Genomic DNA, 13,679 nt, shown 5'->3' with positions numbered 1-13,679 from the left:
TTTTAAAGGAAATATAAAGCCGATATATAAAAAAAAAAGTTATATAATTATATTTTTATTAGCAACTACTCTATAGTTTGCACAGTTTAAATATATTCAGTATATTTGGGCACTTTGTTCTTGAACAGTTTGCCCGGTTCGTTCCTGCCGTAGCCCTCGAGGTACTCGAAATCCGGGTGATTCGATATAACCTGAAACAAAACATTTTAAACTGATATTAATTGAGCGAATTACACATATAGTTATATTTCTTTAGGATCATCGTTTTAAATATATATATATTTTAATATTGGCAATGTTGTTGCTGCCATTTATGTGAAGGTCTCTCTCATATATATACTATAACTGCACGGTGACACCAGGCCCGGTCGTAGAGATCCAAGGTTCCTGGGCACTTTGACATTTAAACGCCCCCCCCCCCATTCCGAAGCGGTTACACTAATTTTATATTACTCTTGGCTGGGTGACAAACAAATTGTGTCGGATAATTGTTCACAAACAGCCATAAGCTAGTAAATATAAAAAATAAATAATAAAGCAAAACACCAATAGGAAACAATTTCATTAAAGAAAATCACTCATAAAAGAATTTACAATCGTTACATCTTTACACAGAAACCGTTTCAAATTTTTCATATGTTTTAGAATATTGAATATCCTAATAAATACCACAGCATATTTAGATGAAAGTCAATTTGTTCATCTTAATTTCTTAATACCTTGTCCCTTAAATATCCATCATCAGCATCGGTGATGAGTTCCGGCACATCGAACCGGGGGATGTTGAAGAGGTTCATGAGATAATTCTTATTGTTGGTGTAGATCATCCTCTTATCAGCCCAGTCGACTTCGCGGGGAAGACGCCAGTCCTTCATCTTGGGTTCTTCGCGCTCCGTGTACTGTTCGAAGTTGAGACGCTCAATATCTTCTACAACCTGGAAATTTATTTAAAATTACAACTTTAATAAAAGCTTTTATTAATTGGCTATTAATTACTACACTACAGAAAGAGTAAATATAAACAAACAATAGCTCTGCTGTATTATGCATTTTGATTAAAATACAGTTTAGTTTATTTATTATCACAAATCGGAATAAAAGGTGAAGCACACTGCGTGTCACCTAGTTTCTGTGATTATAATAAATAATTAGTTTAAAATAAGTTATAATAATCTAAATTAATTATTATATTAGTAAAAGGACCTTAGTTCTGAAGATCTAGTTTATGCACATGAAGTAAATGAAGTTAACATTTTTTCCATTAATTTGCATTTAAAAAGGTACAACATTAACTTTTGCTCTCTTAATCTTTTGCTCGAGTCTTATTAAAACAAGTATACATAATCATTGTACTTCGTACATTAGTCTAGCCTAGTCGGGTCTCACATCCAGCCAGCTCAGGAGCAGCTCAAGAAGCCACACAATCGTTACATATTATAATAGAAAGTACCCCCGCCGCGTCTGTATGGTATGTATTAAGATATGTTTTATTCACACCCTTATTTTACCCAAGCGAAGCCGGGCTGGGTAGCTAGTGTGTGATATAAGAAGGAATACTATAATATATAAAACATAAATTTTTTCTTTTGGTGTGTATCCCATTTTGAAAAATTTGTTTTAAGTCATTATTTCATTCTTATGAAATCCATTCTGTAAAATATTCCTTGGTATATGGTTTGTATTATAACGTAAAATAAGATTATATTAATTAAATATTTACAAAAAAGTTTTCATAATGTGACACACACACATACTATAAGAAACATTATTTATACACGCACATGATAAAGTATTTATATTTTACCAATTAATACTTACCACTTCAACATCACCACCTCCACTCCAGTCGTATACAAGCAGCTCGGCATGAGTTGATATATCGCGAAGGTACTTGTTTTTATACTGATGTTCTAATTCAGTCAAAAACGGTTTTGTTAAGGCTTTGCCTTCTATCTCATGCTTAAGGGCACGTTTCTTGATTGATTCTTGTACCTTTAGATGTAAAAATTTTGATTATTAATTTGTAATGTCTTATATATAAAGTGGATGTAAGGAATATAGTATATTAGTACAGTCATGCTGTAAGGATGCAATCCAATATTTTTATGGTTGAACATGCTAATCAGAATAGCTACCAGGTAGGTGTGAAAACATTATTATTTTGGTTCATTAATTGGTAGAGGCTATATTACAATATACTATGATACTTTTTTCATTTATTTCATTTTTATCTCCATAGATGTGTTGTATAAAGCAAGCTTAAACCCCAAAAAGGACATTGGCTACTTTTTTTATTCCTAACACCTTCCTCACAGAATAAAACACAGGCAGAAACTAGTATGATCAAATCTATCTGTATAAAAATCGTTAGAAATATTAAAGTTATTGCAATTTAAAGTAAATTTGTATTATATACCTTATCAACAGCCATGTCAAGATAGATAACCAAGTGTGGTCTCATCAAGTCCTCAATAGTATTGGCTCTCAGTTCATAGTACACAGACTTTACACCCTTGCTAATGTAGTTCTGAGAAAACATTGATTCTAGGAAAATAAAATCAGAGTATGGAGACCTTTCTAGAACAACTCCTTGGCCAGTGTTTAGGAGATGAGTAAGAGCGTCGATGTATTGATTATATCTGGCAATGTACATCATGATTTGGTAGTTGCCTGCAAGACGATGATTCGGTGTCATGTTGAAGTTGACATGGTCAAAAGTTCTCGTATCTTCTGGAATGTCCTTGTCGAAAATACGGAGGTCAATACCATTGGGACGGATATAATGAATGTCCATATTGGCTTCCGGATAATGCTTCATGCCGAGATCCTCAGCGAGGCTAGCGGCAAACTGGGTCTTACCGACGGCCACAGGACCCTCGACTACCAAAACTTTTGAATTCTCATCGAACCTATGTGTGGTTCGGTCTACGAGACTACGTAACCACCCGTAACATTTATTTTCGTAGTCAAATGGAGGGGGCTTCGGTGGACGGGGCCCCAAAGATTCCCGCAGGGTTTTACCCATGATGGTCCTGTTCTGAACAACCGTACATCCTGCGATCTTTCCACCTTGAGGGCTGAACTTTACCAAAGTGGTTCTGATTATAGTCGCCATTTTTCTTGGCTAGAAGAAATATAAGATTAAACACTTATTACATTTGGTTAATATTAAAAGAATATAAATAATGTTCTTACCTATAATTAATACATAATAACAAAAATTAATTTAAGAGATGTGACATAACACCTCTGTGAAATTTTTGACATTCGCAATTTACGTTCCATTTAACAGTTAACCAGGAATTCCTAGAAGTTGATTTTAAATTATTAATACATATTAGTAATGCAAAACGACTTTAGTTATAAACAGAATCTAAAAATAATAAAACAGTATACAAAATATTATATATAAATAATATGATAAAGACCTATCTTTAACATACTACAATATTTTTACTTTTACAATTTTTGACATTTTGACTTTTGCCAACTTCCTTTTCTCTGTGGTCGTATTACTACACCATGTGAGAATTATTTAACAACAAAAATAACACATTTTGCAACATTTACTTACTTCTTAGTGACGCCAGTTTATAAAAAGTCACAAAATGGAAACCGAAAATATAAACGTCGATGAATTTTTACCAGCAAAAAATCCTATTAAATTAGGTAATGTTAAAAAAGGGGTTGCGAAAGAATCTTGTGAGGGTATGGAGGTGGAAGAGAAAAATGTCAGTAAAAAAAAGACTAAAAAATTAAAATTGAAAAAGGTTAAGAAAAATGTTGAACCAAATGAAAGCAAAATTAACATGAGAAAAGTTGCAGTACCAGCTCACAGGTATAACCTCTAAATAATGTTATTATTGTCTTTATTTCAAGTTTTTTTTTTTATTAAATTTTGTAAGTTTATGTATCATACTGTACATATTGCTTATATGTTGATTACAGTTTTTTTCTAGACTTGAAATTAGAAGTTTATATAATTCTATAAAACATACATATTTTATTTAGTATGTATTTCAAACTACATTTTTGGTATTTTTTTTTCATAGATATACACCTCTAAGAGAAAACTGGTTAAAAATCTTCACACCGATCGTGGAACATTTGTTACTTCAAGTCCGTTTCAACACCAAATCAAGAAATGTCGAGATCAGAGTTGGCCCTGAGACTAAAGATATCGCAAATTTACAGAAAGCTGCTGATTTTGTTAAGGTAACTATGAAGAGTCAGTAATTCAAAAGAATTATAATATTGTTAAGATAGATCATCTGATTCCAATACCAAGAGGAGTGAAGACAAAACAACTGATATTGAATTGACTCCATATAATTGGTTGAGATTTTGAATAATCTATGGTATTCATTATGGATTTATGATAAATAGTGTTTTATTTAATTGTGTGGAATCCTGCATGTGTCTAATTTAACTGAAATTCTGTCACATGTGTAGTCCACCAATCCACATTGGAGCAATGTGGTGGAATAAGCTCCTAAACCTTCTCCTTAAAAAAAGGAGAGGAGGCCTTAGCCCAGCAGTAGGACCTTTACAGGCTATTACTGTTGTGTTTTATAAATTGGCAAAGTTACTATTAGATCTTTGAAATAAAATTATTGTGGATATAAATAGTGTCATAGAATAGCTGAATTTAACGTTGTTTATGTTTACTCCTCTGATTGGATTACGGTATAGCGGTACTCAATCTATGACCCACCTGGCTTTTGTGGTTAGCCTATTAATGTTACTTTATTTTCAACAATTTTAATTTTTATTAATACCTAATTAATTCAAATTAAACAACTGCTTGTGGCCACCGCACTCCAAAGTGCTTGAAATTTCTTGAAATAATAAACAAAATGTTCAATTTGTAACAATCCCGAAACCTAATAAAATCCTTACTTAACAATTTTTTGTTTGAGGCCTGCGACACCATGACTAACACATGTTCGTGGCCCCTATAAAGAAAAGGTTGACTATCGCTGGTATAGACAATCTCTTATTTTTGTTACAGTACCTATGGATTTATTTTTAATATCCTTTTCCTATTTCAGGCTTTCCTTTATGGTTTTGATGTTGAGGATGCATTGGCACTATTGAGATTAGATGACCTCTTTGTCGAATCCTTTGAAATAAAAGACGTCAAAACATTACAAGGTGACCATTTAGGCAGAGCTATAGGAAGATTGGCGGGGAAAGCAGGACGTACTAAGTTCACCATAGAAAATGTAACCAAGACAAGAATAGTGTTGGCAGATTCGAAAATTCACATTTTAGGTAGTTACCAAAATATTGCACTGGCGAGACGAGCTATTTGTAATTTAATTATGGGATCACCGCCTTCTAAAGTTTATGGTAACTTGAGGAATGTCGCTAAAAGAGTTGCTGAAAGATTTTAAATGTAAATAAAAGTATATTTATGCATTTAATATTGTTTTATTTTTAATAGTGAGGTATTTATTAATATATAATTATATAAATTTGTATAGATTTATTAATGTGTTATATATAATAAATTATAGTGAAACCTAACACTTTGTAATAATTAGAAGGTCCATTTATGACTATAACCTATTCCAACCACAAGTAAACCTAAATAAACAACTTGTACACCGAATTGATATATCGCGATATCATTGGTCAATTCAATCTCAAATGATCTATGATAAAATGGCGTTTTTAATATCCGCGAAGTTGTAATCGGAGCTTCGAAAGTTAAATTAATTTGGTTACAACTAGTTATATGCAATATAGGAATAGTGTTTTATAATAAATAAAGGTAAATTAATCAAGAACTGTTTATAGTGCGTAATTGAGTAGAACAAATAGCAAATCGCATGCAATTTGTAAATCTAAGGTTTTGTTCAATCCACAATCTTATGTTTGCTAAGGAGTATTCATTTTGTATTCTTATCTATCTTTCTAATAACAAATATTTCATAATATATAAATATTACTTTTTCAAAATTACGTTATTAATGGCATGTGAGAAATAACAGCCTATAAATTTCCCTAGCAAAGCATTTAAAAGTTTTTTCCATCATGCTCATCTTAGTGGATATTATTTATAATTTATTTTTTACACAATTAGATTTCCCTTAAATGTTTCTTTCATTGCTAAACCATAAAACAAATTTATGAATTAAATAAAATTATTGACTGTTTTTCTAGTTCGGATTTGAATATGTGATTTTGGAGATTGGAGAAACAAAGAAATAAAATATAAACAAATTTATATATTAATATTATATTTCAATTAGCTCATTTTAATTTTAAAATACATTTTACATCAATATAATTTACAACAGGATTTTATATTTAAAATGTCGAGGCACCCTGGAAAGCACGAGCCTAGCGTCGTAGCTGAGGGAGGCAAACGTCCAGGGTTCCGCCGCGCTCCACTCTGCGCAGTACACGGAGTCCTCGTGCTGTTCATAAGATTGGAGGACACCATCTTCTAGGCTGAACAGAATAACAAATGTCATTTTTAAGAATAACTATTTTTTACCCGCGAGTTAGGCCCCCCCCCCCCCTAATGTAATGTATGAAAAATATGTTGTTTCATGGGGTTCAAGCTAGCTTCATACAAATCATCAAAAAGCGTAACAGATAGTCACTTTCGCATTTATAGCATTAGTATGTATAGTATAGTTAATCTTATATCATACAAAAATATAATTTAATTATTTCTGTTATTAATTATTAATAAATAGATACATACACTTGACTGAGCCGCTTGCCTTCGTCGTCCATGTCGCAAATACTGGCAGCGGCTGTCAGCAAGGCCCTCGCATCAGAACTGCCGGTCAACAGCAACTGCTCGTGGTAGGTGTTGTATCGCACCGTCCAAACCCTATTAATGATAATAGAATTTTAACAAACGTAGCAAGTAACAAGATTATGAATCAGAAAAATATTATTATTTGAGATATAACATAATAACGTAGACGCTGACAGATAATGGGGTCTATATGTATATAATAGAGCCGAGATGGCCTACTGGTTAGAACGCGTGTTTTTTTTCATTCATCTCAACCCGGGCAGGCACCACTGAATTTTCATGTGCTTAATTTGTGATCATATATTCATCTCGTGCTTAACGGTGAAGGAAAACATCGTGAGGAAACCTGAATGTGTCTAATTTCATTGAAATTATGTCACATGTGTATTCTACCAAGCCTCAGTGGAGCAGTGTGGTGGAATAAGCTCTACACCTTCTCCTTAAAAAGGGAGAGGAGGCCTTAGCCCATGTGGGACATTAACAGGCTGTTACTGTATTATATATCTATACAAAACAAAAAAACAATAGAAATATAAAATAGAAATTAATGATTGATATTTAAAAAAAAAAACACTGAGTTCAAGGAGTTTCCCAAATAGGTAAGAGTAGGTTTTCTGAGTTCCTTTTTCCGCTTCTTTCAAACTTACCAATGAGAATGATCAGTTCTGCTGAAAATGGGCTCTTTACCGTTTCTATAATCCCAAATGTTCAATGCGGCATCATCTCCTGCACTTGCTAAGTGGAATTGTCTGAGAAAGAAAAACAAATAGATAAGCTAGATAACATAGATTCTTTGTAAAAGTGGCAACACTCTTGCAACCTTATGTAAGCTCAACGCTGTTATAAAACTAGATTTCATATTCCAATCGATAATTTATTGGGATAATTTGTCGTTAATAATTGCATGGATAAAAACTTTACGAATAATTGTTATTATCAATTCTATGAACATATAATAATGTAATTGAAATAATTACCTGTTTGGATTGAAATCGATGTCCCTGGCTAGTTGTCTATGCGCGTTGTCTATGTTCCATGAGGATTTAATGCAATCTGTTCTTGTGTCAAAACATTTTATATGTGTGTCTTGTAATACTGTGAACTATGAAAAAAATCCTGATTAAAATAAAAAAAAAAAACTTAATTTTATGATTACAAGATGATATCGAATTAGAATATAAAAATTAATACAAATAATAATATATAAAAAAAAACCGCTTAGTTTCTTTCGCCGGTTCTTCTCAGGTCTGAGGTGTTTATTTCCGAACCGGTGGTAGATTTATGACAATCAATACGCAAGAGTAGGCTATGTGAACTTGCACCCGACTTTTGAAAATTGATCTTTTTCTTTTTGATTCTTATAGATATTCGTATGTAGTTGATTGTATTAAATTTTTTTCGTTTGTAGTAGCTCTAAAAAAAAAATTGGAAGACATCGAAAAAAAGTCATCCCCCGGTTTTGTCGACACTCAAAATGAATAGTTGATTCTTGAAGTGAAACGTTTGTAGTTGATTGTAGTAAAAAAAAAAACGTTTGTACTTGAAGCATAAAAAAAATTTTAATCTTTTAAGCAAGTTTTTTTTCTTTCAGAAAACAAATACGAACGATAATGAGATACACCAAGTTACTATAAACGAAATGACCGTTACTACAAACGAAGAGAAGGTACTATAAACGAAATTAACGCTACTATAAACGAAAAGAAGTTACTACAAACGAAATTAACGCAACTACAAACGAAAAGAAGGTACTACAAACGAAATTAATGCCTCTACAAACGAAAAGAGGTTACTACAAACGAATAGTTAGTGGAAAAAACATTTGACGGTATTATTTTTAAATAAACAAAAGTCAGAGTAACAACCTCCAAATATAGTGTCAGTCATACTACCTCATAGACTTAGTATTTATCATATTCATTTTTAATGTCTTATGTCTAAGTCTGTCTGTCTGTCTGTCTGTCTATCTTATGTCTAAGTTCCTTGTGATGTTTTTCTTTTTGTGTAATATGTTTTTTTTTTCTCAAGGATAAGGGCTTTTTAGTTTTAGTTTTTTGTTCTTATACTGAGATGAACCCCTTGCTACCTACACTGTATTTTTTAAATTTAATTATTTTTCTTCTGTATAATCTATGTAATGTATGTGTGTAGCAAAATAAATGGTTTAAATTTTAAATAGAAGGTACTACAAACGAAATTAACGCTTCTACAAACGAAAATAGGTTACTTCAAACGAAAAGAGGTTACTATAAACGAAATGACCGCTACTACAAACGAATAGAAGGTACTACAAACGAAAAGAGGTTACTACAAACGATATGACCGCTTTTACAAACGTAATTAACGCTACTACAAATGAAAAGACGTTACTACAAATGAAATGACCGCTACTACAAACGAAGAGAAGGTAATAAAAACGAAATGACCGCTACTACAAACGAATAGAAGGTACTACAAACGAAAAAAAGGTTACTACAAATGATATGACCGCTTTTACAAACGAAATTAACGCTACTAAAAATGAAAAGACGTTACTACAAATGAAATGACCGCTACTACAAACGAAGAGAAGGTAATAAAAACGAAATGACCGCTACTACAAACGAATAGAAGATACTACAAACGAAATTAACGCTACTACAAACGAAAAGAAGTTACTACAGACGAAATAACCGCTTCTACAAACGAAATGACCGCTACTACAAACGAAGAGAAGGTAATAAAAACGAAATTAACGCTACTACAAACGAATATCTATAAGAATCAAAATGAAAAAAATCGATTTTCAAAAGTCGGGTGCCAAGTTCACATAGCCGCAAGTGTAACGCTTCTATATTGAATAAAGATTTTTGACTTTGACTATAAACTTTTTTGTTTGGTACTGTAAGTATATATAAAGGTTTTGTATATCTATTTACTATTGTACAATTGTTAGAACTAACTAGATACTTACTTGGCAATGTCCTTGTGGACTCCACTTTCCCCCCGTAAACTTGAGCCTCGCTCTCCCCTCCGGCACAACACTTGTCACTTGAGCTCCTGTGTCCACGTCTCGAATACTGACATAGTTGTCCAGAACTATGCCAATACGATTTAAGTCGGACGGATGCCATTCGGCGCACCGTATTTCTTCCTCTGGTTTCTGTTGAATAATTTGATGTTACTAACATAAAAAAAATTACAATAGTCTTTGAGCATAGTTATTATCTACCGAATTATCACCTATTTTAATTATGACTGATTTTATTTATTTAACTTTAATTAAAATTCATCAAAAAATGCTTTATTCAAGTATTTTTAGAAGCAGTTTTGAATAGTCATGTAAATTCTACAGAGAATAACCGTTAATTTTAACATTAATTACTCTTTTCTAGTTATATAATATAGTACGTATTTTTACTAAGGTATGAAACATATATATATACCTCTGGTGTTATAGTTTTTAAGATTTCCATATCCTCTGCATTCCTGCCCTGTATTGCACTAAGATCGTCCAAATCTTTTGGTATGACCTGTAATTCATATAAATTATATCACTATCTATAAAAAAAAGCTTCAAAGTGACAAAACACAGCTGATTAACAACAACATTATATATATTTAAATAAATATATATTTACTTGTATGTATTCATTTTCAATTAGAATTTACCTCTGTGGATGGAAGTTTGAAGATAGAAACTCCCATTGTACATTGGCAGGTATCAGGGTCATAAGCATTGTGTGTCGTCATCAATATGGCTGCATCATGTGGAGAGCAACGGAGATGCCATATTTCACCAATATCATGTTTAAAAACCTAAAATTATTCAGTTATTATAGGCTATTTTAATAAACTATGTATAGTCTTTATGCCAAATACTACTAATGCCTACTTGGTTATATGACAATAAATTATGAATTATTTAATGACAATTTATCTAAAGTTCATTGCATTAAAATTTATAGTTACATAAATAAGGCATACTTTTGTGTGCAATGCGCCTGTATCTTCTTCAAGCTCCACAACATGTACTTGATTAGAGTCGGGTTTCAAGCTTTGGGTACCGATCAGGAATCTAATAGCATCACTTTCTCCATACTGTGGCGACAATGCTCTGGTCTGAAAACCAAATCATAATAATTTTATTTAGTATAAGCTATTTAAAAAGTGTGCAGGAAAAAAGTTGTGAAGATTTTCTATTTAAATTTAGAAAATATATGGTATTTGTTAAGTAATGATGTTTAGTGTGTATCAATTACAGATTATAATTAGATCCGACCAGTAACCAATTTTTACACGAAGCGATTGTAATTGCTTACAAACTTTTATGGTCAAATAATACTGCGTTGGAATAATGTTCATGAAAGTGAGAACGAAAACAGTGTATACTTATATGTTTTTTTAGAATGTAAATCCGTGTTTACATTGCTAAATTACTTTAATCCTCAAAATGTTATATTTACCCGACTGCCCTGAAGGAGGGTAATGTTTAATATAGGCATGGATATTTTAGTTTCTTCCTAAAAATAATTTTTATCTTGTGTATTAAGATTTTTTTAATCTTTTAAATGTTAAAGTGGAGCCGTATTAAATAAATTATTTAATAAAATTAAATTATAAATTTTATAAATTAATTTAAGCTATATTAAAATAAAGCCTTAATTAATGTTTATTGAGACACATACTAACATATTATTGTTATAGATATTGAAATGACACTTACTGCGAGAGTAAGAAAATAAATGAGCTAACGGAAAATGAAAAAGAAAAGAATCGAAGAAGTGGTGAGAGCAGAAACGTAAATTGAAAGAAAAATAAGTTTTAAATAATCAAAATATTACACTATCTACAAAAAAATGAATCTACAAGAAAAAAAAAGAAAAATATTCATTTTTCTCAGAAAGAGATTAGTTCGAAACTACAATAATGCCCTAAAAATTTCTGGTGTTAAAAACAGCACTTCAAACAAGCAAGAAAGTAATTGTATTGTTACAAAATAGTAACATAAAAAAATCCAAAGTTTAAAAGAAAATGGATATAATGAAAGCCAGAGAAGTTTTGGAAAGTTAGTATATAGAAATTTAGTTAGGTAGCTTAGAATAAAATTCAATGCTTTATAAAAATGTGTACGACTCTTTACATTCTCCACCCGTTCCGTTGAGTGACGGTCCACCAAAGAAGACACAATTGACTGTTAAATATTTCTAAATAATGATGGACAAAGCTCAAAGTATCTTTTACATTTGTTGTTGTGTAATTTTATTAATTTTATCATTTACTAATAATGTTTTTTGGATCTCAAATTAATGCTAAAACTGATGAAATATAAGTCTGTTTTTGTCGTTTTGTAACTGAGAGTATGTGCAATTGTTGATCACATTTTGATAAGTGCTTATAATGAAAAATTAGGAGAAGATTTGTGATTAGTACTTTATCTTCTTACATAAATATATGCGTTTTGAATATTATATTTTTATTTTACCCAAAATCAAGGCAAATGTACGTATCAGTGGAAGAAAATATCAGGGTCGGACGCATTTAATACGTAATATATGATAAACTACACAGTGTTTTGCGTGATTTCTGAGTTTTTATGGCAATTTAGACATCACTGATTTAAATTATGTTAATATTATTGCATAAAACATATGTGCTAAAAAAAAATACCATTTTTTAAAATCACGCAAACTTTTAAAAAAATGCCCATATACCTGATGTTCAAGTCCGTAAATTATTGAATTCCCTTCTTCCATTGTGTAAGGTTTTTAAGTTTTTAATTATAAACTTTTTGCCTTTCATTAATTATATTACGATTATTAAAAACAAATCAAATAATTGCAACTTTCCAATGATTTACAATACAGTTGCTGTCACTTGTCAGTTGTGGTCAGGCATAGATAATACATATACACTGGAATAGAGGTTGTCACTGTTCCCAATCGAATTGACATATAACAATGACAAACAAACAATATTACTGACAGCGGAATTGACAGTTTGCATATTTTAAAAATTATATTAATTAAGTAATTTTTGTGTGCTATAATTTATTACATACTTATTCTACCAAACAGTTACATACACTTATTATAGGTTATGAAGAATGCTAATTATCTCTTATTGAGTATAATCGATCGATTTCAAAGAGTTTTACAGATTATGAAGTAACTATATTCCTTAATAATAATGATTATACTTATATAAAATATATAACTGTGGAATATAAAACACAATTATAAAATTAAACCAAAGAGGTTACAAAATATTACATTAATCACTGATGCCATTAAATTGAATAACAATAGTTAAAGCGTTAAATAAATTTACTTAATATAATATTATAATAATTATTTTGATTCATCTAATTTAATTGTCGGTTTTTTTAATCAGTTGTTACTTCACTTCATATTATTATTAATAAAAAACCGTAATGTGATATATGTTCTTTTAAGTGTTTTTCTATACTCCAAGGAAACTTTTCTAAACTGTGTTATCGATTTTTTCAAGTAGGTAGATAGGTTTTTCCCTGAAGTGCATTTATTGGAAGGTGGCAATTACTAGATAATAATCTCGATCACGGGCGCATTTAAAGTGGCTACAGAAAATTACCGATAAACACGCGAAACATTTAGTAAAAGCTTATTCTAATATACATTTGGTTATGAATAAGGCACTAGTGTGGGTACGGTAGGTAGGCAGCATTAGTGCTATTTTGTTTGAAATCATATCATAATTTACACATTTTCTGTGGTCTGATTATTTAAATTCTTGCACTATTAAGAGTGCTTAATTTGTGCTTATAATTCATCTCGTGCTTGACGGTGAAGGAAAACATCGTGAGGAAACCTGCATGTGTCTAATTTCATTGAAATTATGCCACATGTGTATTCTACCAACCCGCATTGGAGCAGCGTGGTAG

At 31.1% G+C, this 13,679-nt stretch overlaps 3 protein-coding genes across 4 annotated transcripts; 1 reads left to right on the top strand and 2 right to left on the bottom strand.

Moving 5' to 3' along the window:
• Positions 1-29: 29 nt before the first annotated feature.
• LOC126777337 (NADH dehydrogenase [ubiquinone] 1 alpha subcomplex subunit 10, mitochondrial) lies at positions 30-3,320 on the bottom strand. 2 transcript variants are annotated; one of them, XM_050500335.1, is made up of 5 exons: positions 3,196-3,320; positions 2,417-3,124; positions 1,819-1,992; positions 720-935; positions 30-191 (listed from the first exon to the last, which is right to left on the bottom strand). In XM_050500335.1, exons 2-5 carry the CDS (start codon positions 3,113-3,115, stop codon positions 87-89), a joined length of 1,194 nt encoding a protein of 397 aa, XP_050356292.1. In that variant the 5' UTR covers positions 3,116-3,124; positions 3,196-3,320; the 3' UTR covers positions 30-86. The 2 variants fall into 2 exon arrangements, with proteins under 2 accessions (XP_050356292.1, XP_050356293.1); XM_050500336.1 differs by lacking the exon at positions 3,196-3,320 and having other exon boundaries at positions 2,417-3,143.
• Positions 3,321-3,496: 176 nt separating this feature from the next.
• Positions 3,497-5,421, top strand: LOC126777144 (RNA-binding protein pno1). The gene is made up of 3 exons (XM_050500032.1): positions 3,497-3,838; positions 4,053-4,215; positions 5,052-5,421. Exons 1-3 carry the CDS (start codon positions 3,609-3,611, stop codon positions 5,394-5,396), a joined length of 738 nt encoding a protein of 245 aa, XP_050355989.1. The 5' UTR covers positions 3,497-3,608; the 3' UTR covers positions 5,397-5,421.
• An 820-nt stretch (positions 5,422-6,241) lies between these two features.
• Positions 6,242-12,639, bottom strand: LOC126777305 (EARP and GARP complex-interacting protein 1). Its single transcript, XM_050500310.1, has 9 exons — positions 12,472-12,639; positions 10,745-10,879; positions 10,430-10,576; positions 10,204-10,290; positions 9,732-9,920; positions 7,756-7,880; positions 7,426-7,527; positions 6,719-6,850; positions 6,242-6,459 (listed from the first exon to the last, which is right to left on the bottom strand). Exons 1-9 carry the CDS (start codon positions 12,511-12,513, stop codon positions 6,297-6,299), a joined length of 1,122 nt encoding a protein of 373 aa, XP_050356267.1. The 5' UTR covers positions 12,514-12,639; the 3' UTR covers positions 6,242-6,296.
• Between the last annotated feature and the right edge of the window lie 1,040 nt (positions 12,640-13,679).

This window comes from Nymphalis io, chromosome 22 (assembly GCF_905147045.1).
Source record: "Nymphalis io chromosome 22, ilAglIoxx1.1, whole genome shotgun sequence".
Classification (NCBI taxonomy): Eukaryota; Metazoa; Arthropoda; class Insecta; order Lepidoptera; family Nymphalidae; genus Nymphalis; species Nymphalis io.
Note: the sequence above shows the minus strand (reverse complement) of the source record. Positions and strands in the feature narration are given on the sequence as shown.